The sequence below is a fragment of the Eptatretus burgeri genome, unplaced genomic scaffold, assembly GCF_056783735.1.
Source record: "Eptatretus burgeri isolate ZD-2024b unplaced genomic scaffold, Ebu_testis_v1 Ebu_testis_scaffold_278, whole genome shotgun sequence".
In the NCBI taxonomy this organism is placed as follows: domain Eukaryota; kingdom Metazoa; phylum Chordata; class Myxini; order Myxiniformes; family Myxinidae; genus Eptatretus; species Eptatretus burgeri.
In genome coordinates this window covers 3285-25000 of record NW_028222227.1, presented here as the reverse complement: position 1 = coordinate 25000, position 21716 = coordinate 3285, and the positions used below count along the sequence as shown (strand labels likewise).

Below are 21716 nucleotides of genomic sequence, written 5' to 3'. Positions count from 1 at the left end.
ATTTTTACAACTGAGACATGGACTCACTCTCTTCTGATGAAGACAACAGCTCACTACAGAGTTGGTAAGTTTGTGTATGGTTTTCTCTTTGAACGATGAAGCAAATGATTATTAATTAAATCATGATAATTCTGATATATATATATATATATATTTTTTTTTTCCTGGCAGGTCGTTGGGAGAAATTGAGTTTTCATATTACGACGAGGTGCATGAAATTAATACTCTTATTGAAGAGATCAATGATTTTAGAAGAGAATTGAAAGACATTTATAATGAGTGGTACGAAGTCTTATCACGTCCTCTCATCTCGAAGGAATTAAACCAATGGTGAGACACGTGTGTGTGTCTTTCTACCTACCTCTCTCTGCTCTTATTGAAGAGATCAATGATTTATAATGACTGGTCTCTGATCTCGAATGAATTAAACCAATGGTGAGACACGTGTGTGTGTCTATGTGTGTGTATGTGTGTGTGTGTGTGTGTGTGTGTGTGTGTGTGTGTGTGTGTGTGTGTGTGTGTGTGTGTGTGTGTGTGTGTGTGTGTGTGTGTGTGTGTGTGTGTGTGTGTGTGTGTTGCTTTCCCTGTCTGTTTGTATCTCTCTCTGTCTGTCTCTTCATCTATACCCTTGACTTATTATTTTTTTTTTTTCAGCACTATCACACAACATCAGCTGTTGAAGCAATCTTGTACAACACATGATTTTCTGGAGGTAAATGTTTCTGAATTATTATTAATATCACTCTCTCTTTAGAATGTCGTCTAATGTTGGTTGCATCATTAGTTTGGATGTGGTTTTGTCAGTACACTGGAATTCATTTTATTGACCTTGAAAGGATGACAGGCTCCTGGTGTGTTAATTCAGTGGTCAATGAGGCTTACTCATATTACCATGTAATTATTATCCACTTTTTGTTTCAAAACAGAATATGGTGTCTGAGTTTCGAAATCACAAGACATCTGGAGAAGATTGCTGGGAAAGATTATACATTCTCGCAAATGAATATTTAATATTTTCAATATTAATAAATTATATTTGTTTTGTATACAATTACTTGATTCTGAATTACAAAAAAAGAATCAAGACATGAAGGGAGGGTAGGTGCGCCCCCCCAATGACCCATCACCCCCTCATCCCATCCCTCCCCTCCCCATGTGTGTGTGTGGGGAAGGATGGGGGTGGGATGAGGGAGGTGGTGGGTCAAAGGTGGGGGGGCGCACAGGGGGGATGAGGGGGGTGGGGCTTGTGTGGGAGGGGCTTGTGTGGGCGGGGCTTCGGTGGGGCTTGTGTGGGCGGGGTGTGTGTGTGTGGGGCTTGTGTGGGTGGGGCTTGTGTGGGCGGGGTTTATGTGGGTGGAGCTTGTGTGGGAGGGGTTTATGTGGACAGGGTTTATGTGTGTGGAGTTTTTGTGTGGAGCTTGTGTAGACAGGGCTTATGTGGGAAGGGTTTATGTGGGCAGGGTTTATGTGGGCAGGGGTTTATGTGGGTGGAGCTTATGTGGGAGGGGCGAATGTGGATGAGGTTTGTGTGGATCAATGGATGGGTGGAGAGATGGGTGGAGAGATGGGTGGATGAGTGGAGCTTGTGTGGATGGGTGGATAATTTTTTAATTAAATAAACATGTTGTGTGTGGGGAACTAATTAACTAATCACTAATTATGTGAATATGATGAATATGGGTGGAGCTTGTGTGTGTGTGGAGCTTGTGTGGAGCTTGTGGAGCTTGTGTGGAGCTTGTGTGGGGTTTGTGTGTGGTGGGGTTTGTGTGGGCGGGGCTTGTGTGGGTGGAGTCAAAAAGGGGCGGAGTCAAAAAATTTCAATTTATTGGAGCTTGTGAGGGGTTTGTGTGTGGTGGGGTTTGTGTGGGGTTTGTGTGGGCGGGGATTGTGTGGGCGGGGTTTGTGTGGGTGGAGTTAAAAAGGGGCGGAGTCAAAAAATTTCAATTTATCTTTGTCTTTTGTAATTCCTGTGAATAAAATGAACCTAAAATCTCTTCCGCTTCCAAATCATATATTTTACAAGTCCAAGGAACCGTATCTATTACATCAACAATTTAAAAAAGTTCTTTTATCCATCGTTCAGTAAAACCCTTTTCAAAATGAGATTTCCACCTATATATTCTTACGATATCACCAACTTTGAACTTAGGTTTTCTGACATTAATCTCTTTTTCATATTTTAATTTTGTAAATGTTTCTGATGGTTTCATATTTGTTGCCGTGTGAATCGTGTCATTATACTTATCCACAATATCCTGAATAAAAGATGACCATTGTTGTGAACCGAGTTGTGTGAATTTTTTATATAGTCTCTCTTTTAAGGTACGATTAAAACGTTCAACAACAACTGCCTTCCCTTCATTAAAGGTACTGTATAATGTAATACTGTTATTTTTTAGAAAATTCATAAATGTCTTGTTATAAAACTCTCTACCCTCATCAGTCCACAATTTTTTAGGTTTTCTCTTACTTTTATTAAATATCTGTTGAAAAGCTAACATAAGAGTATTACCTGTTTTGTTTTTTAAAGGGACAACCCATGCATATCTACTCCTCAAATCAATAACGGTTAAAGCATACTTGTACCCCTTATCATTATTGAGTTCAATCAAATCAGCAGACCATATATAATCTACTTCCTTGGAATAAACTTTCCTTCTCTGAAACTTTGTGAATATTGGTTTATGTAATTCATCAGCTAATTGCTCTTCAGTCTTAATGGCATCATTAGAGCCTATAAGTTTTTTGAATTTCCAAGCCCAAGTTTCAATTTAGCACTGATCATCTTCTTCACAATGAACCGATCAACTTTTTCTCTCAAGGTTGGATTTTGTATCAGAGACAAATTATGCAACATTTCTCTATCGGCTTCATGCTTTTCTTCCAACGTTGTGGTATTCCCATAATCAATATCGTGTCTCATGCACACTTCATCAACTCTATTGATAGGCTGACTCCAGGATTTAGGATTGTCTGCCTCATCTAATCTTTTATCCAAATTTGTACCTGGACCACAGAAAGAATACCCTGGAAGATGTAATTCCCCTGGTATTCCAGTAGTTGTAAATTTACTTCCTGATAAAAACTTTTGTATATCTCCTCCGAGTTTGTGTTTGGAGATAAATTGATTTTTTTTTGAACCACACACCGAACATATACCTTTTTGTATAACCCTGTTATTTTTACTTTTAATATATGAAATATTTTTAGTATTAGTTTTCTTTTTACATTTGAGACAATAACTCATTTATTTATGTGAAAAATTCCTGCAGAGTGCAAAAACCTTTTTAGTTTCCAACATGCACATTTGCATCTTAATTTTTAAAACATAAAGAATCCTTAGAAATGCCTTCACTCTCTCCTCCATTTATTTAAGAAAAAACTTGAATTAAAATGAATAGCTTGTCGATGACAATAGTCTTGTCGAAAGTATTGCAAATAGACTTGTCAATTCTTTGTTTTCCTCCTCGGTGGGTTGAGTTATTTTCTGTAATACCACCAATCTTTTTTGAATCTCACTGGTTTCCATATTTTGATATTTATTTTGTCTCGCTCTTTCCTCCCTCTCCTCCCTCTCTCTCTTCTCTCTTTCCTCCCTCTCCTCCCTCTCTCTCTCTCTCTCTCTCTCTCTCTCTCTCCTCCCTCTTCCTCTTCTTTCTCTTCTTCTTTTCCTCCTCTTTCTTCTCCCTCTCCTCCCTCTCTCTCTTCTCCTTTTCCTCCTCTTCACTCTCTTCTTCAACTCCTTCCTCATCCCTTACTATCCTTGAATCACTTACACCCCATAGAATATTATACATATTTTCATCAGGATTTCTTGTTATTCCTGCATCGAAAATAATTTTTTACAACAGGAAACCAATAAAATTTCTTTTGAATTTCTAAAAGAGCCTTACCTTTTCTTAACTTTATAATTTTTTCATTATTTAACATTGTAATTAAATCTAAAGTTGTCGGTTTATCAACATCAGCATAATGCCAATCTTTTATTGAAAATACCTCATTCTTATGTTGTAGAACATATTTATTAAAATACCGAATACCCTTTTCTTGAAGGTATGCTTGGACACAGAAATGATAATTTTCTTGAAGCCTTCTTGCTGTCATTTATGTATTAGAAATATATGTTAGAATAATATTATGACACGAAACACCTCCCCATCTTCCCATAGTTAAATCATTTTGTATTTCCTTACTTATTATATATAATCCTGTTTTTTCTGTTTTCATGAGATAAACAAGGGCAAAACCATTATTATATTTACCCTTATTAAATTCTTTTATTTGTTGTTTACTAATCGTGGACCCACAAAACTCATTCTCGATACCAAGTGGATAATATTCTTCCTCACGAGACTGATTTAATTGTTCCAGGTCTTCGAGGTTAATTTTAAATGACCAATTATACCCTAAATCATTCATATCATACCCCCATTGTTCTATTCTCATACAAACGATACGCCCTTCTTTATAAAAATTTATTTTAATTCTAACTGTGAATTCTGTATGACCTGGAGATAATATCAACACTTCTGTATCTTTGGAATACACAGCCGTTTTATTTAAGGATATATATTGTGTTAAATTGCTTAATCTCACCAAGTCATTCGCGTCAGTCGGGCTTGGATAATTTTTTAATTTAAAAGCATTTTTCATGTTAATATTTTTGGTTATATTATATTTATGTCGTTCAGCCTGTGCCTTTGTGTAATAATTTGATAAATCAATATCCAGTTCTTGAGATACACCAAAGATAGAACCATCTTTACCAACATAAGTCATTTATATTAGATTAAAAATAATATCATAACATTTTTTATTTTTGTTGAGTTGAAATAACATATATAGACATAATTGACCACAACACTTGGAATTTAATTCTTGGACTTGAAATGTTTGATAAACACCATTCTGTAAGAATTTTATGACTTCAACAGGTGGTGGAAGACCAAAACTATCAAAATAATATTTGTCTTGACTATTAAAAATACAAACCCAATGAGAACCGTTCCCATTATTATCTTCTAAGTTCATAATAATATTCTTTGTATGTTTTGGCACATTTGTTAATTCATCTCTCATACAAATAACCACATTATGAATTTTTAATTTCTTACAATATTTGACAAGTTGTAAATTTGATGTTGTATTCTTTCCAAATTTTTCCAACCACTCATCAATGCTCATTTATTTATTAGAAAGATATAATCCATTACCTCTTTTCGTTAATTTTACACCTGCTTGTGCAATAGAAGAAAGCATATCTCCAACTAACAATCTCGCTTTATCAGGCAGACCTTCAAGTTTTTCAGCAAAATCTACAATTACACCACTTCCACTAATTTGTTCCTCCAACTCTTTGTTATGTCTTTCCAATTCTTTTTGAGCCTGGAGTTGAGCCTTCCTTTCGTTCGCAGTTTTCACCGCTGTTGAAATACCATCCGTCAATGCTCCAACCGCACTTAAACCAGCAAATAAAGGAATTAGAAATGGGAGAAATCCTCCACTCGTCTCTCTTATTGAATATTTTTTCAACATTGGTTTTGTCATTTTAATTTTAAGTGAGCCAGTGTCATTCAAGATTTTAACCTGTTCTCTTGTGAGCAAAACATCAATTCTTACTGCTCCTTTTCTCTGAATTGTATTAACGTTAATCGTACAAGGCTTTTGATTTTGAACACAAGATGATAGTTTATGAAGATTGATTTGATTAACATATACCCCAGTTGGTACTTTGCCACTCATTTATTTTACAAAAAATTATGTGAGACTAATCATCACACCATTATCTGTATTAATCTGCAATTCTGTTTCTTCCAAAAGCAAACAATATGTATCAACTTCTTCACTCTCTCCTCTTTCAATGTATAGGGAAGTATCCACTCGATTAGACTTTATAGTTTCCTTTTGCGCGCTCAGGTCAAACGCATAGATTGTATACAAACTTTTAAATGCTGTCATATCCAAAATAGGTTCTTTATTTCCATTACTTTCACACACCTTTTGGTAAGACTTGTATGCTTCAGCAAAATCATTTTTTTCCCAATTAATTTCCAATCTATCTCGTGGATAAAATGTTCCATCTAGAGAAACGCGAAGTTGTTTCACCTTAGCATTATCACTCAATGCATTATTCTTATCAGTCGCAGTATCACCATCTGGCTTTTTAAAAATGATCCACAGATATCGTGGCTTTCCTTCCAGAACACCCAAATTCCACGTGTAAGTAGTTTGATTGAGTTTAACGTGTTGACATCTTCTTTTGAGGTGTGATACACAGTGGTTTCTTTGAGTTAAGTCTTCGATTCAACATCTCTTCTGTTTTAAGATTAGGAGTATATTCACTGATTTTACCAACTCATTTCCTCAATTACAAATTTATTCTGATCACCAAAGCACTAGCAACACCAAAAAGCAATCGATTTTCATTATCATTCCTTTGGAGTTGAAATCTAATTTTAAGACCATACAGAACTTTATCATGATCACAAAATCCAAATATACCTTTAAGAGGAACCGCCACAGTAAAACTATTTTCTGTTTTTGTATCATCATTATACGCTCCTTTCCTTTGAATATATCCAGGGTCTGTGTTTGTTCCCGTTGACATATCAGGAATAAAACCTTCGACAGACCCCTTTCCCATTCTATCACTGAATGAAGAGTGTAAATTTTATCATTTCAGATACAGCAGAGACATAATCAACCGCTTCAACTTCTTGTGTTCCAATATACAAACGCACAGTATCAAACATTTTCCAGAAGAAATCATTTACAAGTGTAGCGTTTGTGTTATTCCCAGCTTTAGTGAATTTAAATTTACACAACAAGAAACTCTCGGAGAGATTCAAATAGGTTTGTTGATTATTTATTTCAAAACTTTTTGTACCATTCGTATTCCAGTCTGTTCCAGTTATTGCATTTACCTTGAAGTAATCTTCTTTTTAGTGGAGTTTGAGATAATAATAGTATCATCCAAATCATAGATACTATCAATTGCTTCCATACTTGTATTTATTTAGGAAAAAAGATGTTAAAACTTTTGAAACCCTGATCCAAGTATTTGAATTATTTTCTGTCGTTCTTGGGGGACAACTGAGTTTTGCTTTTCTTAATTTCTTTTATTGCTTGTAATTTATGAGATTCCTTCTGAGCATCTTTTATACTCTTTACAGCACCTGCTACATTTCCCACAGCAGAAGCAGTTGAACCAATTAGATCTTTATGTTTAAGAATAGTTGAACCAATACCCATGAGAGTATCAATTATCCCATCTCCTCTAAATTGATGTCCAACACCCCTTTGTCTCTTAGGTTTAGAGTATCCTCTACCAAGATACATACCTTCACCCTTGTAGTATGGGGAAAGGAACATCCCATCCCCTGTAATTATTTTATATTTTCCCAACTCGTGTTTCCTCACAATAACCATCGTATTTATTTATTGGAAAACTTCACGTAGGTGAATTCTGATAGATATAACTTCTCCATAAAAAGAAATCACACGATTATCTTGGTCGGTTATCCTAAAATTTACTCTGTGTATGGTTTTTCCTGACACAGGGAGATAAACCAAATTTTTGGGTTCCATATTGAATTTATAACCAATTGGGGTTGAGTATGCGCTGAATGAAAATATTGTATTTGTTTTTTTTCCATCATTATAAGCACCATCAATCAAATCACAGTGAATTAACACCGAATTTATTCCTGAGGATATTTGAATGACATTATCACTGTAAAACGTCCCATTAGTTTCAATCTTTTTTGAGGAGAAACCTAATAACTCTCTAAATGAATTATCAATTGTGAAATCAACCTTGTAGTTATTTTTAACTTTAATCGTTGATTTTGAAGCATGTTTTTGAATGTTTATAACAATATTTTTTGGTTCAATATGCTTCTTCGCCCGTTAGTTTCTGTCTGCGTTTCTTCTTTATGTCTTCCTGTTGTTTTACAACTTTTGAAACCAACTCTTGATGTTCCTTAAATCTTCTTGCTCTTTCTTTTGCATCCATTTATTTATTGTAAAATATCATTTAATGAATTGTAAAGATCAACAGGGAAATTTTCCTTTTCTTCATCATTCAAGTAGATGTGTTCAAATAAATCCTTTTCTTTAAATATTTCATCAAATTCTTTATTAACATTAATGCGAGTTGTAATTTCTTCTTCACTAATACTTGCATCTCTGCCTTTCATACGTTTGCGTTGAGTTTCTTCATCAACATCAAAACCGAATGATAAAATCTTCACTCCACTCAGATGTTTAATAATTTGTCTCGTTCCTTCTGGATTAGTTTCTAATATCCCAACACCACCAGATTTTAGTTTCCTTAACTCACTCTTACAATGTGAATATTTTGTTGTACCAAGAGAAACCTCCTCAAACATTTGACCTTCATTCCTCAATCGCATATGTTCCTCCACTGAAATACAGTGATAATCTTCACCTTTTACTTCTCCAGGTCTTATTGCTCTAGTTGTTGTTGATACAATGCGTATCACGGGGTGTTCTTTAAGTAAATTTACAATATTCTCATTTGTACTACACAAGAACCTTGATTTATGAAAGTTTTTTTCCAGAAGCAGATTTACCCACAAGATTTATAATAATAGTTGTCATTTATATATGTAATTGTTTATAAAACAAAAATATATCCCTTAATATCTCATCTTGTTTCACAACAATATATTTATATTTTTCAGTCGTGTGCTTCATGTAATCCTCAAATTTCTTTTTACTACATAATGTAGAACAATTATCTCTCCAAAAATTATTGATATCTATTGAATTTAACTTGAATAAAATAAAAGTATTAGCATTGTTTCTGATGGAACGACGAGGAAGTTGAAAGTACGATTGACTAAGATAAATACAATTACAAGAAGAATGTCTCCCTCTTGTGTAGTAGCTGTCCATTACCGTTTGGTTTCTCTCATTAACACAATCATCAAAGATAACGAGGTTCTTTTTTGATTTATCCAAATCTTGGGGAGACGGTATATCATCCGTATTATCACTAAGAATACAAGTTATAGGATTTGATTTCTTTTTACATCTCTGTGTGTCACAAAATAGTTGAATTATATCTTCAATGTTATAATCATTTAGGTTTTTTTGATGTTTAAATAAACCGATTATATCTTCTTTTTGAAGACCAGCATTAAAACCTTGTGAGAGTAGTTGATACTCTGGTTGAAAACTCGACTTTGTGAAAATTATTAAATTTTCATAATCTAAAAGTTGGGTGTGAGGAGCATTTTCAAAAGTAAGCAGGTTTTTCCACATCCACTTGAACCAACTATGAGACATCTTAATGAATTTGGGAGATTTTTATGGTTGTTAAATTTTATCTTATTTTCCCAAATGGGTAAAAAATCATTCATTTATATATTTGGAAAACAGGTTATTTAATTTATTATTGGCTTTTTTAGAAACTCTATATTTTATCCTAAGTTCAGGTTTAATTTCAAGATAATCCATTATTTTATTTATACAATATCTTGTGTTGATATTTCCCTGAAAATTACATCCATGAATAATATACAACAACAATCCTTTGAACATTTCTCTTATACGTTCAGTTTCTTCCCTTGTAAGGAAAGGTGTGTTGTCACCCTCATACTTTGCATTCATTTCTCGAATCAATCTTGTGAAGTAATTCATTTTTGGTGTAAATCTAAAAGAATTATTTTCCTTTTTATATTTTTTATTATCATTAATTATAAGATAATCACAGAATATACATTGTTTATAAGCTTTCACACGCAGGACAATTCTCAAATTTGTCATATGGAGAATCAGGAAAGTCTAGCATATTTATAAAGTAAAACTTTACTTAAACTGAAATTCATCTATACTTTCAGTTGTATATTACCATCGATATCGATATACTTTTTTTCATTATCAGATTCAACGACAACATTTTTTACATTAAAGGTAATTTTAAAATGATCGTTAATTACTATTGAACGAAATGTCATTTCACCTGATATATGAGCATCCTTTATTTACTTTACTTACAATTATTTATTTACAATTTATTTACATAACTTTATTTACATTATTGATCATAAAGTATTGATATTACTTTATTTACAATTTACTATAATCTCAAAATGATATGTGGCTCAGGAGGTGGTCAAACAAGAGCATTAAGAGAAGTTTATCATTTCGTTATGGCACAAAAGGGGTATCTTAAAAAATATAAAGATTCAAATGTTTTGTTTGTCAATATTTTAGATGGGGATTATTGTGCAAAGAAAATTAAACTATTGAAGGAATTTGAGAATGAACAAATCTTTATAGGTTCAATGAGTGAGCTGATCAACCTCCAGGTTAAAAGGGGAGACAAATAAATATACCTTGGGATAGCCTGGTTATATATATATACAAAGCTTGGTGTTGGCTTAGTGGTTAGGGTGGCGGCTTGGGATCCCAGTGTCCCGAGTTCGAATCCCGCTCAGCTGCTGAATTAACACCAGGGGGTTGACTCAGCCTGTCATCCATCTGAGGTCGGCGAAATGAGTACCAGTGTACTGGGCCGGTGTATACCCCGGTTAGAATAGGTGTACCATATCCCTGTGTTGTAAGAGGCGTCCAGGAAGGGCATCCGGCCATAAAACATTGCCTCACAAAAAGCCAAACCCCTGCACAGCAGGGAAAAACGGATAAAAAGGGGGTTTATTTTTAGGGAAAAAAAAAGGGAATCGCTGAAAATCCCCCATTCATTTACATGGGGAAAAGTGAGCTAGAACCAGTATATTCACCCTACTGACGTCATAATGTCTCAAGCTTGACATATCTAGAAAGCACTCATCGAGGTGTTCAATTTGAGGTACTACACGATATGGTTCCTAAAACTTGAAAATTTGACCTTGGGGTCAAATATGTTTGACCTCAGGCGCTAACCATGAAGGTCAAGGCCAATCGCCACCAAAACTAATCAGCTGAGCGCCAGACCATATACTACATTCCCATAAAGTTTGGAGACGATTCCATGAAAATTACTCAAAAAATAAGGGTTTCGTCGACTCCCTTGATTTGCGACAAAGTGACCTTGACCTTTGACCTTCAAAATTTTATGTGCTGAAAGGGACCGCTATAGGCCTCTGATATGCGAAGTTACAAAAATTTCCAATGATAACTGTGCTCTGCAGAATTTTTTATACGTGATTACAGACAAACAAAAAAAATAAAAAAAACATACAAGCTGACTTACATATCTTGCAAAAACTTCGTTTTGGCAAGATAATAAATAAATATAACAGCAGCAAAACAATAAAACCAGATTGATGAAGAAACCATCAGGTAAAACAGCACATGAGGAAAGTATTTATGGCTCTTTTGTTGAGATGAAACACGAGATCAGTGAATTAACAATCACAGCAGCAAATGATGAAACGATGCACCACAAAGTATGATCAATTTAATGGTTTTTAAAGACTAATAAGAGATGGCCCATGAGGATTGGGTGGTGGGGAGTGGTCAATTTCAATAAGGGTGAATCTCATGAAGGTTTAAAGTCTGCAGGTGTGTGTGTGTGTGTGTGTGTGTGTGTGTGTGTGTGTGTGTGTGTGTGTGTGTGTGTGTGTGTGTGTGTGTGTGTGTGTGTGTGTGTGTGTGTGTGTGTGTGTGTGTGTGTGTGTGTGTGTGTGTGTGTGTGTGTGCGTGCGCACGTGCATGAGTTCTGTTGTGATATCCTGTGGACGCTTTCAAACCCCATTTTATTTGTCTGGTTTTCATTGTAAAAATCACAACCCATGGATTCATTTGACAGGTTGTGATTTTAACAAAGACATGGCAATCTGTATTGTCCTGTTTTTCCTCATTATTCCAGGGAACTCCATGAAACGATGACATATTTACAAAGGGCAATTTAACAGGTTTAACGTGTCTAAATATAATCTTGTAGAAATCAAATATGAACAAGAAATATAACTGAGAGTTTGAGGAGGTATTTGTGATGAACAGCAAGTTCAATGTTGACCATCGTTTTGCCTTTATACTTCCTCCAACCAAAGGATCGAAGTGCTGTTTACTATTCGACAACATGAGTCCTCGTCAATTCATTTCAGCCTCATGAGAGTTTGTGATTTTCGTGGAAAGAATCAAATCTTCAAAATTCCCTTTCGAAAATAATCCCACATATTAAATCTGGATTCTGGGCCATGACATTCCACAATTGTGTCTGGAAACTTGAGAATTATGCGATCTTCAAAATTTTCATTGAGAAAGTCAAGGACGGGGCTCACAGTCTGGGGATATACACCAATCCATATGGACCCTTCCTCGTGTGTCACTGTTCAAGTCCATATTCCCACAATGACGTAAGAAGTCATTTGAAGCATGGCATGACGTCGGGCAGAATCAGCTATTCCTTCGATGGGCGAAGTTGTCCGATTATGCAATTCTTTGTTTCATTTTTCAAACATCTCCCTTCACCTCCATCTCATTACATGTAATTTCCCCATAATGATGATGGAAAGCTCACAAGTGACGATCCAAGCAAGCTGTTTGTCAGTGTACCTCAAAGACGATTTGGAACCCGAGATGAGAAGGGCCTGTGAGAGGCCTGTAGTTTGGGAACAGACATGTTTAATGAAGTCAAGCGTTTGGGATTTGTAACATGTCTCAGGTTGAACAGGGAAATTAAATTTGACAATCACCCTCGAGCCAGACAACCCCAAAATCATTTCCTTCACCTTCACTAAACTGCTTCCCACAAATCTCAACAAATCTCTTTTTCTTTACCACAATTTTGAAATTGAGGATTCTATAAGAATGAGGTGTTTATAGGAACAATATGTATAAAAATTGTATATTTGTTGATTCATTGAGGGATGTTTCGATACATGTTTTGCTTGTATCACACCAAATATAAATACAATATTAAAATCTCTTGAAACATTTCATCTTTTTACAATTACATTTTCATCATTCTTACTTTCCCTTCCTCTTCTGTTTTTACAAAGTGTCCAACTTCCCCGGTCTCTTCGATCTCATTCTCCCCTTCAGGGCTTCAAGGCAGCTGTTCACCACCATCTCAGATCAACCCCCATTAACCTCCCCCCTCCAAACTAATCTCTTTCCAATTTTTCCTTCCTGAGAGTTTGTGGTTGTGTCCATCTTGCTCACCCTCTGTGTCCTCTCCAAGACATCATTCTTCCCTTCATCCCTTACTTTACCAAGTCTCCCTCCATTTCATCCCTCGGCCCTGCTGTTCGTGTGTTTCCCCCTCCCTTCCTTCTGTTATGACCTGACCCATGAAATGTTTTCGCTCCACCACGAGCCTCGAAACTCTAAACAAAAAATGCTTTGAAATTTTGCTTCAAAATGAAAAAACAAAATACCCACCACCACGACTACTCCGATGACTACTACTACAACAGCTCCAATTATAATTGGATAATAATTATTATTATTATTACTCCCTTTTTGTGGGGTCAGCTGGGGAATGTTTTATTTGGCCCAAGACCTCCAACTGGCTGACAATGCCTGACATTTAAATTTTGGTGAGTTGTGCAGGAATTTTGAAATTGTTCAGGGTGCTGGAGATGACTTGTCCATTATTCCTCAAAGACAATGTGGAATCTTTAGCATCAACAACTAATTGTGGTGGATGGGATGCCCGGTTTAACATCAAGGGAGGGACAGTGCACACATTGATGAATCACTCTGCTTGTGAAACACAAGGATGATAGTTTATCTCAGGATCGAGATCAGGGGCTAAACAGCTTGGAGGGAAGTGTGTATACTTCTCGAGTATCCACCCAACCCTTGTTTCGAATTTAAAGATGAATATAGAAATTTGACTGACTGCAAACTGATTAATAATAGCCCTTGTCTCCGGTTCAAACTGACACAAAACCACTTGACCACCCTTCGCCATGTCCTCCTGTCAGTTGACCATTCTTCTTCCAATTCCACGACTCCTAAATCTCTCGCCACCACATCCTTCCATCCGGTTACATTCCTCTTCTTCTTCCTGGCAGTTCCGTCACCATGACTCGCCTCACCGCGTCCTCACTCTCTCCTCATCAGATGACCAAACCTCTTTAATCAATGATAACTAACCAGTAACCAGCCTCACCCCTCCCATAATTGGTGATAAAAGATTTCGAGTTTTGTGTCTCAGCTCCACACAAAATTGTACAAGATTCCAAGCTTCGTAGGATTTCATTATCCCGACGAACGCCTTCTGGGATGCTGTTAATTTTATATCGTTTCATGATTTTGTCTCTATTTGTGGGATCATATTTCAACAGGTTCAGGGTACATTCCCATGGGTGGGAATTGCAGCCTCCAACGAGCGGACATTTTTCTTGTTTTCTGTGAATTTTCATTCATGCAGAAACTGATGAAGAAGAAAAAATGAGGATGAGCTCAGATGCTCTCTCATACATGTCGTTATATAGATGTTATTTGTGTGGTTAACGATTATGATTTTGATAGGTTTCTTCACAAGGTTTATCCAGATCGCCTGATTACAAACAGTAGTGGTAATGATTGTACAGTTGCTGCATGTCTGGATGTGTTGGTTAGAGTTGGACAGAATGGTTTTGGTTCAAGTGTATATCATAAAGTTGATAATTTCTGTTTCCGTGTCGTCTTGTACACCTTTCCAGGTGTCAATGTACCAATTAAAATGTGTTACAATGTCTTTTCATCTCAGCGACTTGGTTTTTAAAGAATTTGTTCAGTAAAGGATAATTTTGTGGAACGTGCTGAGAAGGTTTTTCCATCATGTTAAACAAAGGATATTTGTCTGATTGTTTGATCAGGTCTTGTGAGAATGGCTTTGGACTCCATCATCACCTTTTAAGTTTCGTTCGTTTTCATGTAAACAAGTTCCTATTGCATTTGATGTTATCATAATTAATTCATTATTTTAGTGAGGTAAATTCTTCAATTAATATAATTAATTGTGTATGTGTGTGTGTGTGTGTGTGTGTGTGTGTGTGTGTGTGTGTGTGTGTGTGTGTGTGTGTGTGTGTGTGTGTGTGTGTGTGTGTGTGTGTGTGTGTGTGCGTGTGTATATATAAAGTGTTAAAGAATAAAGGTGTTCTATTTAGATTTCAATAAATACAACCAATAAATATTATTTATAAACTACGTTATACATATGCATTAAAATCATTCATAATAGTTTGAATACTTGGTTGACAGTATGTGTTTATGGTTCGATGGAGGTGCTGTGTCATGGATATGTCCACAAGGTAAAGTGTTTATCGCTTAATGTTATCATATGAAGTGATGTGTGATTGAAATTATTCATTCGTAGAAACACTTTAAATAAAACTAATAACGAAACAAGAAGAGGATGTTGTGCAGAGCACGATACTTGCAAAATCCATAAAACAAGTTTGACCCAAAAAAAGTAATTGATGGTTGGATTCAATGACCAAATATGGAATTCCTCTTCAAATTTCAAGTCAATCGGATGAAAATTGACAATTTCAGAAATCCGGCCTATGTTGTCCTTTTGTCCGATGTTGACCTCAAAAATAATTGGTTCGTTGAATATCGTGACCAGAAATATAAATCATTTTCAAATTTCAAGTCAATCGGATAAAAATTGAAGGGTTTTAGAAATCTCACCGAAGTTGTTGACCTTTGGCCTATGTTGACCTTTTGACCTCAAAACAATCGGATTGTTTATGACAAACTCTACCAAGTGGTGAAGTTTTGTTGTGATCGGTTTAAAATTGTGACTTGTCGGCAATAAATAGACAAACAAACAGACTAACAGACAGAATAACAAAATTGACTGAATAATATACGTGAAAAATCTTCTATTTTGCAAGTAATAAGTTTGAATAAGGATATTGCATTTCTGTGTTTACTTACTGTCTGGACACAACTTTGAGGTTGTGGGTCCACTGATGTGGAGTAATCGACTGATGTGAAACTGTGACCGGGGTTGTGGACCCGCCGATCGGAAAGGTTCTGGGCTGAACGGATCGAAACCTCGATGATAAACGGTGCCCAGGTGATGATTCGGGCAGTTGGGAAATCAGTCAATTGGATAAGTTAAGGTTATATCTTCCAATAAAATAGCTTTTGTAAGTACTTACCAGGAGATAATATATCTGTGTTTGTGTGTTTATGTATGTGTGTTTGTATGTATATGTATGGGTGTGTGTGTGTGTGTGTGTGTGTGTGTGTGTGTGTGTGTGTGTGTGTGTGTGTGTGTGTGTGTGTGTGTGTGTGTGTGTGTGTGTGTGTGTGTGTGTGTGTGTGTGTGTGTGTGTGTGTGTGTGTGAGGGAGAGAGACAGTGAGTGAGTCTGCACACAACAACGACCTTTCCATTAATTTTGTGAGGCACATGAGGCTGTCAAGGCAGTTTCCTTTGGCTGAGGGGTCGCCACTCCGAGGCATGTTACTTGAATGGCTTTTTACCCCCAAAAACTTTGCACTCATTTTCCCGACCTCAGCAGGATGACAGGCTGACTATATCAACACATATGATATGATAGTTGTGAAACCAGCAATCAAACTCACCGGTGCCCCCTTGTCTCCAGGAGGTCCTGCAGGCCCCGCTGTTTCCGGTCGACCTGGAAGGCCAATTAGCCCCACAGGACCGACTGGGCCTCTCTCGCCCGGTGAGCCCTGATGACGGCAGATCAACGGTTAAAACAATTTATGAAATCTGGACATAAGATGATGATGACTTTGTTTAGTCAGCCCCAGGTGGAGCCAACATTAAATGACATTTTCAAATTGCAAGCAAAATCAACAAGTGGAAGAGGAGAATGTGAAGATTGAAATCCATGAACACGACTGTCGGACAGGGAGCGGTTTCATTATGACAAAGAGTAATGGCTTTGAGTTTGGAGTTCAAACTTTTACCAAACTTCATGAAGAACACGTACACACTGCATTGAGTGCACTTTTCACATAAATACCAAGGATATACTAAACATGTACCTACAAACACCTTCTGCACACCAGACGTGGTCGCACATACAATGCGTGCATCATACGTGGGAAACCCACAGATACACCAAGTGTCTACTCAAGAAACTTCGGAATATATTTACAAACTACGTTTGGTATACTGTATAACGTCGATAAAACACAATGGAGTGACATGTCAACAAACAGTTTACAAGGAATGTGTTCACAGTGTTGGTGCTTACAGCTGGACCTGGTGCACCTGGAGGACCCTGGTCACCTTTCAACCCCGGAATACCCTAAATTGGGACAGAAGGAATTGACAAACCGACAATCCCTGCACCGTTTCATGACAAGATAAATAAACATACCAAGAGGCGAGAGTCATGAAACCGCGAAGACTGCTCAGGCCTCATCATGTGAAGAACTCGTTACATCTCGAATGGAGATTGTTTAAAATTCCTCGAGACAACAAAACAAACTCCTTCGAGGGACAAGTCTCATCAGTGTGTGAAAAAAGATCCCTCAAAATGAATTTCACATCGATGTGTCTTCTCTTCTGGCTTTGCTTCGTGGGCGAAGATCAAGAAGGATGGGATCCACGTCGGCTGCAGGCTCGCTGGTGGCTGGTGAGTCCGATACGGGACAGACAAATCCGACCACAGCGGCTGCAGACAAAGGTTTGGTCAGGAATGGTTGCCGAGGCATCCCGGTTCTTTCTCCTCCTTCTTATCTCTTCAAGGCTGGCTCTGCGGCAGCACTCGAAGGAGGAGACTGCCTGGCAGACTGAGCGTCTCCATTCATCTTGATCGGCAGCGAGGGTTGACCACTGGCGGTGGTCAATTTGGCAGACGCTCAGGGACTTCTTCAGGGAGTCTTTGCACCCTTTCTTTGGAGCGTCTACGTCACGGTGGCCAGAGGGCAGCTCTCCATACAGCACGACCTTGGGCAGGCGGTGATCCTCCATTCTGGAAACGCGCCCTGCCCAGCATTGCTGAGTTTTCAGCAACATGACCTCCATGCTGTAAACCTCCGCTTGTTCAAGAACTACAATGTTGGTGACGAAGTCACTCCAGTGAATGTTGAGGATGGAGCGAAGACAGCGCTGGTGGAAACGCTCGAGGAGTCGTAGGTGACGACGGTAGGTAACCCATGACTCGGCACCGTACAGGAGTGTGGTCAGTACGGATTACATGGTACACGTTGATCTTTGTGCCCTTCTTCAGATGCCGATTGTTCCACACTCGCTTGTAGAGTCTTCCAAATGCACTGCTTGCTTTCGCCAGTCTGTTGTCGATTTCCTTGTCGATCTTGGCATCTGAAGATATGGTGCACCCCAGGTAGCAGAACTGGTGGACTGTCTTCAGCTCCGACTGGCCAATGGAGATGTGAGGAGGGTGGTACTCTTCCTGGAGTGAGGGTTGATGCAAGACTTGTGTGTTCTTCAGGCTGACTTCAAGTCCGAAGAGCTGCGCAGCCTCTGCGAAGCAGGATGTTAAACGCTGCAGGGCTGTCTCAGTGTGAGCAACAAGGGCAGCATCATCGGTAAACAAAAGCTCTCGGATCAGTTGCTCCATGGTCTTTGTGTGGGTCTGAAGTCGCCTCAGGTTGAACAAGCTGCCGTCAGTGTGATATCTGACGGATGTAGATATATCGTGTCGTCAGTGTGATATATCGGATGTAGACGCCGTCTTCATCATCAAGATCTTCTATGGCCTGCTGCTGAAGAAGATGGAGAAAAGGGGAGGTGCAAGAACACAGCCCTGCTTGACACCGTTGATGATAGGGAAAGGCTCTAAAAGGTCGTTGCTGTCTCTGAGTGATGTGTCACACTCCTTCGTGAACGTTGGTGAAGTCAGAGAGCGTGCGGGGGGGAGGGGCGGACTCTTTACAGTGCGGCTTGGTGACGTCAGAGAGCGCGCGGGGGGGGGCTGTGAGGGTGAGTGCAGGGCGGGGCTGCTCGGGAAAGAGAAAGGTGGTGGTGGACCGCTGGATCATGCACAACGCTATATGTCATCGTCCGGTTGCTTAGCGCCAATTTTGGGCAAGATCATGACACGCTGGATTAAAGCGCCACATTTTGCACACTCACTATACAGGTCCCATAGAAACATTCTTGACGGGGGTGCCTGGTCTGGGGTGCCTAGGTCAAGGTCAGGCCGAGGTCAAAGGTCACATGTTGTAATACTGTCTTAATACCACATATAACATAGGTTTTTGTTAATCTGGAAGGTTTTCACCTTGCCCCAGTAGTGCAGCAGTTGTTAAATGTGGGATTAGAATCAGTCAAGCATGTTTTTATTCTTGTTACGTTCCCACGCCCCCAAAAATGTCACTTTTCTCTCCAAATGGTCAAATTTTCCACAAAGGTCAATGTTTTTTGCCATGAGGCCAAATTTGCCCCGAGTATATCTGATCGCAGGTTTATAATTGAGGAGCAATTAACAAGTTTGCCTCACCCTAGCTTTTTATTTTTACCACTCTGTCTGAAATTGCTTAAACATAATATATGTGCTTGTCTTGGTCTCTTTTCAGGAAGACGAATATAGGTCCCAAGCAGAATGGATTGGGAAAAGTGCATAATATGTGGTTTGAAAGATGGTGATTTAAAGTGTCCTGCTGAAAGGTCAGATGGAGAAGGACCAGCTTCATATGATGATTTCCTACAGAATGTGGAGGGATTTCGTGAACTCCAAGCACTTCCAGTTCAGTTAGCCAACAGCGGATGTGACACTGCTGCTGAACTTCTTGAAAATCGTGCAAAATGGCATAAAGCATGTAAACTGAAGTTTGCAAGCTCTCAGCTTGAAAGAGCAAGAGATAGACATAAGCGAAAAAGTACTGAACAGGATGAAAGAAAGTCTAAACGCCAAACAAATGAGTCATCTTCAACTATGAAAGACTGCATCTTCTGGAGAAAAACTCAAGGCAAGCTGCACGACTGTTCTACTTTAGGACTGGATATGACACTCAGAGATATGGCCACAGCATTGAAAGATGAAGACTTGCGAGCAAGAATTGCAGGAGGTGATTCAGTAGCTATTGAAGCTAAGTATCACAATAAATGTCCAACAGCCTTCAAGAATCGCTATAGAAGTATGGAAGGAGAAAAGCAGGAAGACAATACCACATCCACGATTGATCAGAAAATGATGCAGGTCCGAGTGTTTGCAGAGCTGGTTTCTAATATAGAAAGCACAATTGAAGACGGAACTCACATATTCAAACTTTCCGAGATCCATACATTGTTCATGTAACTCACTTGACAAGGACGAGGCATGCCCATCAGATCAGCGCACTTTCCCTTGCCAAACTGCAGCAGGATGCATGCCTCGAGAAGCTCGGTCCTCATGATGAAGCAGCCTTCAATGACTGGAAGAAAGAAATGTGTGCAAAGAATCCCACCTTTGAGTACTGGGACATAATTCTGCGATTAGAAATCCTGGTCCTCATCTTTGTTCGTTCTCATCGTGAGAGAAACTTTCTCACTCTTCATTGCTGTACTTGAGACATTGACCCCTGGCTCTTTGCCTTGGACCACCCAAATTACGCTCGCTGGATTCCTGTGTATATCAGGGACATGAAATCCCTATAGTACAGCTGATAATCTCTCATATCATAAGAATTGTGCAAATTATGACGAAAGCATGAAATTTCTACCAGTGTTAGTACATGCCATAGGTTTCATTTTCAGATCGGGAGGTAAGGCAGATTTGACCTCTGAGGACCGTGAGAGGTCAATGACCTCAAGTTATCAAAATATTGATGTTTGGTGTCATTGGTTAATGGTAAACATGTTTAGGATGTACAAACCAGGCATTTGTGTTCCAATAAAAATGTCTACATATTCCACACAGTGTTGGTAGTTTTTTTCAGATGTCGAGCTTTGACCTCTGAGGACAGTGAGAGGTCAATTACCTCAACATATCAAATATTGATGCCAATGAATGAAATATTGATGACAAACACCCAGATGTCCTGGCAGAATTCAAGTCTGGGAAGTTTGTGGTACACAAGACCAGCAACAAGTTCTCTGCCATGGCAATTGACCAATGTCATGAACAGAACAACGCTGTGGACAAAGCGTCTGGTGGAGCTATTGGACTGACAGGAAACCCTGGGGCACTCAGACGCTGGATGGTGGCAGGGCCAGAAATAGCCAGGATCACTGCAGAGTTTGAAGAGCAGGCGACAAGAGGACATGGCGGTGCTCGCGACACTGGGCATCTTCACAATGACCAGAAACCTGGAGTGCAAGCAGCCTTTATGAAGGATGTCAGAGCACTTATAGCAGTGTTTGAAGAGATGGGGAATCCCTTCCTCGAGAACACTCAAGATCTACTGGTCCTTGACACGAGAGACATCATGGACACCCCCAGTTGCAGAAACGGTGAGGAAGATTGAGTCCCTTGGTGAGGAGCAGTACACAAAGTTTGTTGAAGAAAGACTGGAACTATGCACGAAGCCAGTTAGAGAAAGAAGAGAGTGGCTCCCTCTATCGTCATGCCTAATTACTGGAAGGACTTCCTTTGTGTGGATCAAAACAAGACTGAGCTCTTTGGTTTCCTCTCACGAGAGGCCATTCGTCTTCCAATAGCAGATGGCAAGGAAATGTATGCAACATGTGGAACTGAGGTCCTGTGCTCTCCTGCCGAGTCCGACTTGACCAGCCTCGTCCCATGTTCACACGAGGAGGCGGACACTCGCCTGCTTCTACATGTGGCAGATGCTGTGCAGAAGGGGATCAGGAAGGTGGCCATATGCACTGTGGATACTGATGTCGTGGTGCTGGCTGTGGCTTCATTCAACAACATCAATC

General features: G+C 38.7%; 1 protein-coding gene and 1 long non-coding RNA gene across 7 annotated transcripts in view; one reads left to right on the top strand and one right to left on the bottom strand.

Annotated features, from left to right (window-relative positions):
• The window catches only part of LOC147007351 (uncharacterized), a 2172-nt gene extending 1045 nt beyond the window's left edge, over window positions 1-1127 (top strand). Inside the window, exons 1-4 of one of the 2 annotated variants that reach the window (XR_015054245.1) lie at window positions 1-64; window positions 172-330; window positions 655-712; window positions 927-1127. The exon at window positions 1-64 is cut by the window's left edge and continues 1045 nt beyond it. This is a non-coding gene — a long non-coding RNA (uncharacterized LOC147007351). Of the gene's footprint in view, window positions 65-171; window positions 331-654 lie in introns of both variants that reach the window. The other variant, XR_015054244.1, reaches the window with a different exon arrangement.
• Window positions 1-18794, bottom strand: part of LOC147007350 (uncharacterized) — a 40735-nt gene extending 21941 nt beyond the window's left edge. For 3 of the 5 annotated variants that reach the window (XR_015054242.1, XR_015054240.1, XR_015054241.1), the window contains exons 1-2: window positions 17269-18794; window positions 16505-16612 (exon numbers count right to left, since the gene is read on the bottom strand). Coding sequence is in view for 1 of the 5 variants with exons in the window: in XM_085867286.1 (XP_085723412.1) it covers window positions 16505-16612; window positions 17269-17316 (156 nt within the window). In the remaining 4 variants the exon portion in view is untranslated. Of the gene's footprint in view, window positions 1-15600; window positions 16480-16504; window positions 16613-17268 lie in introns of those variants that run through there. The other 2 variants (XM_085867286.1, XR_015054243.1) reach the window with 2 other exon arrangements.
• Between the last annotated feature and the right edge of the window lie 2922 nt (window positions 18795-21716).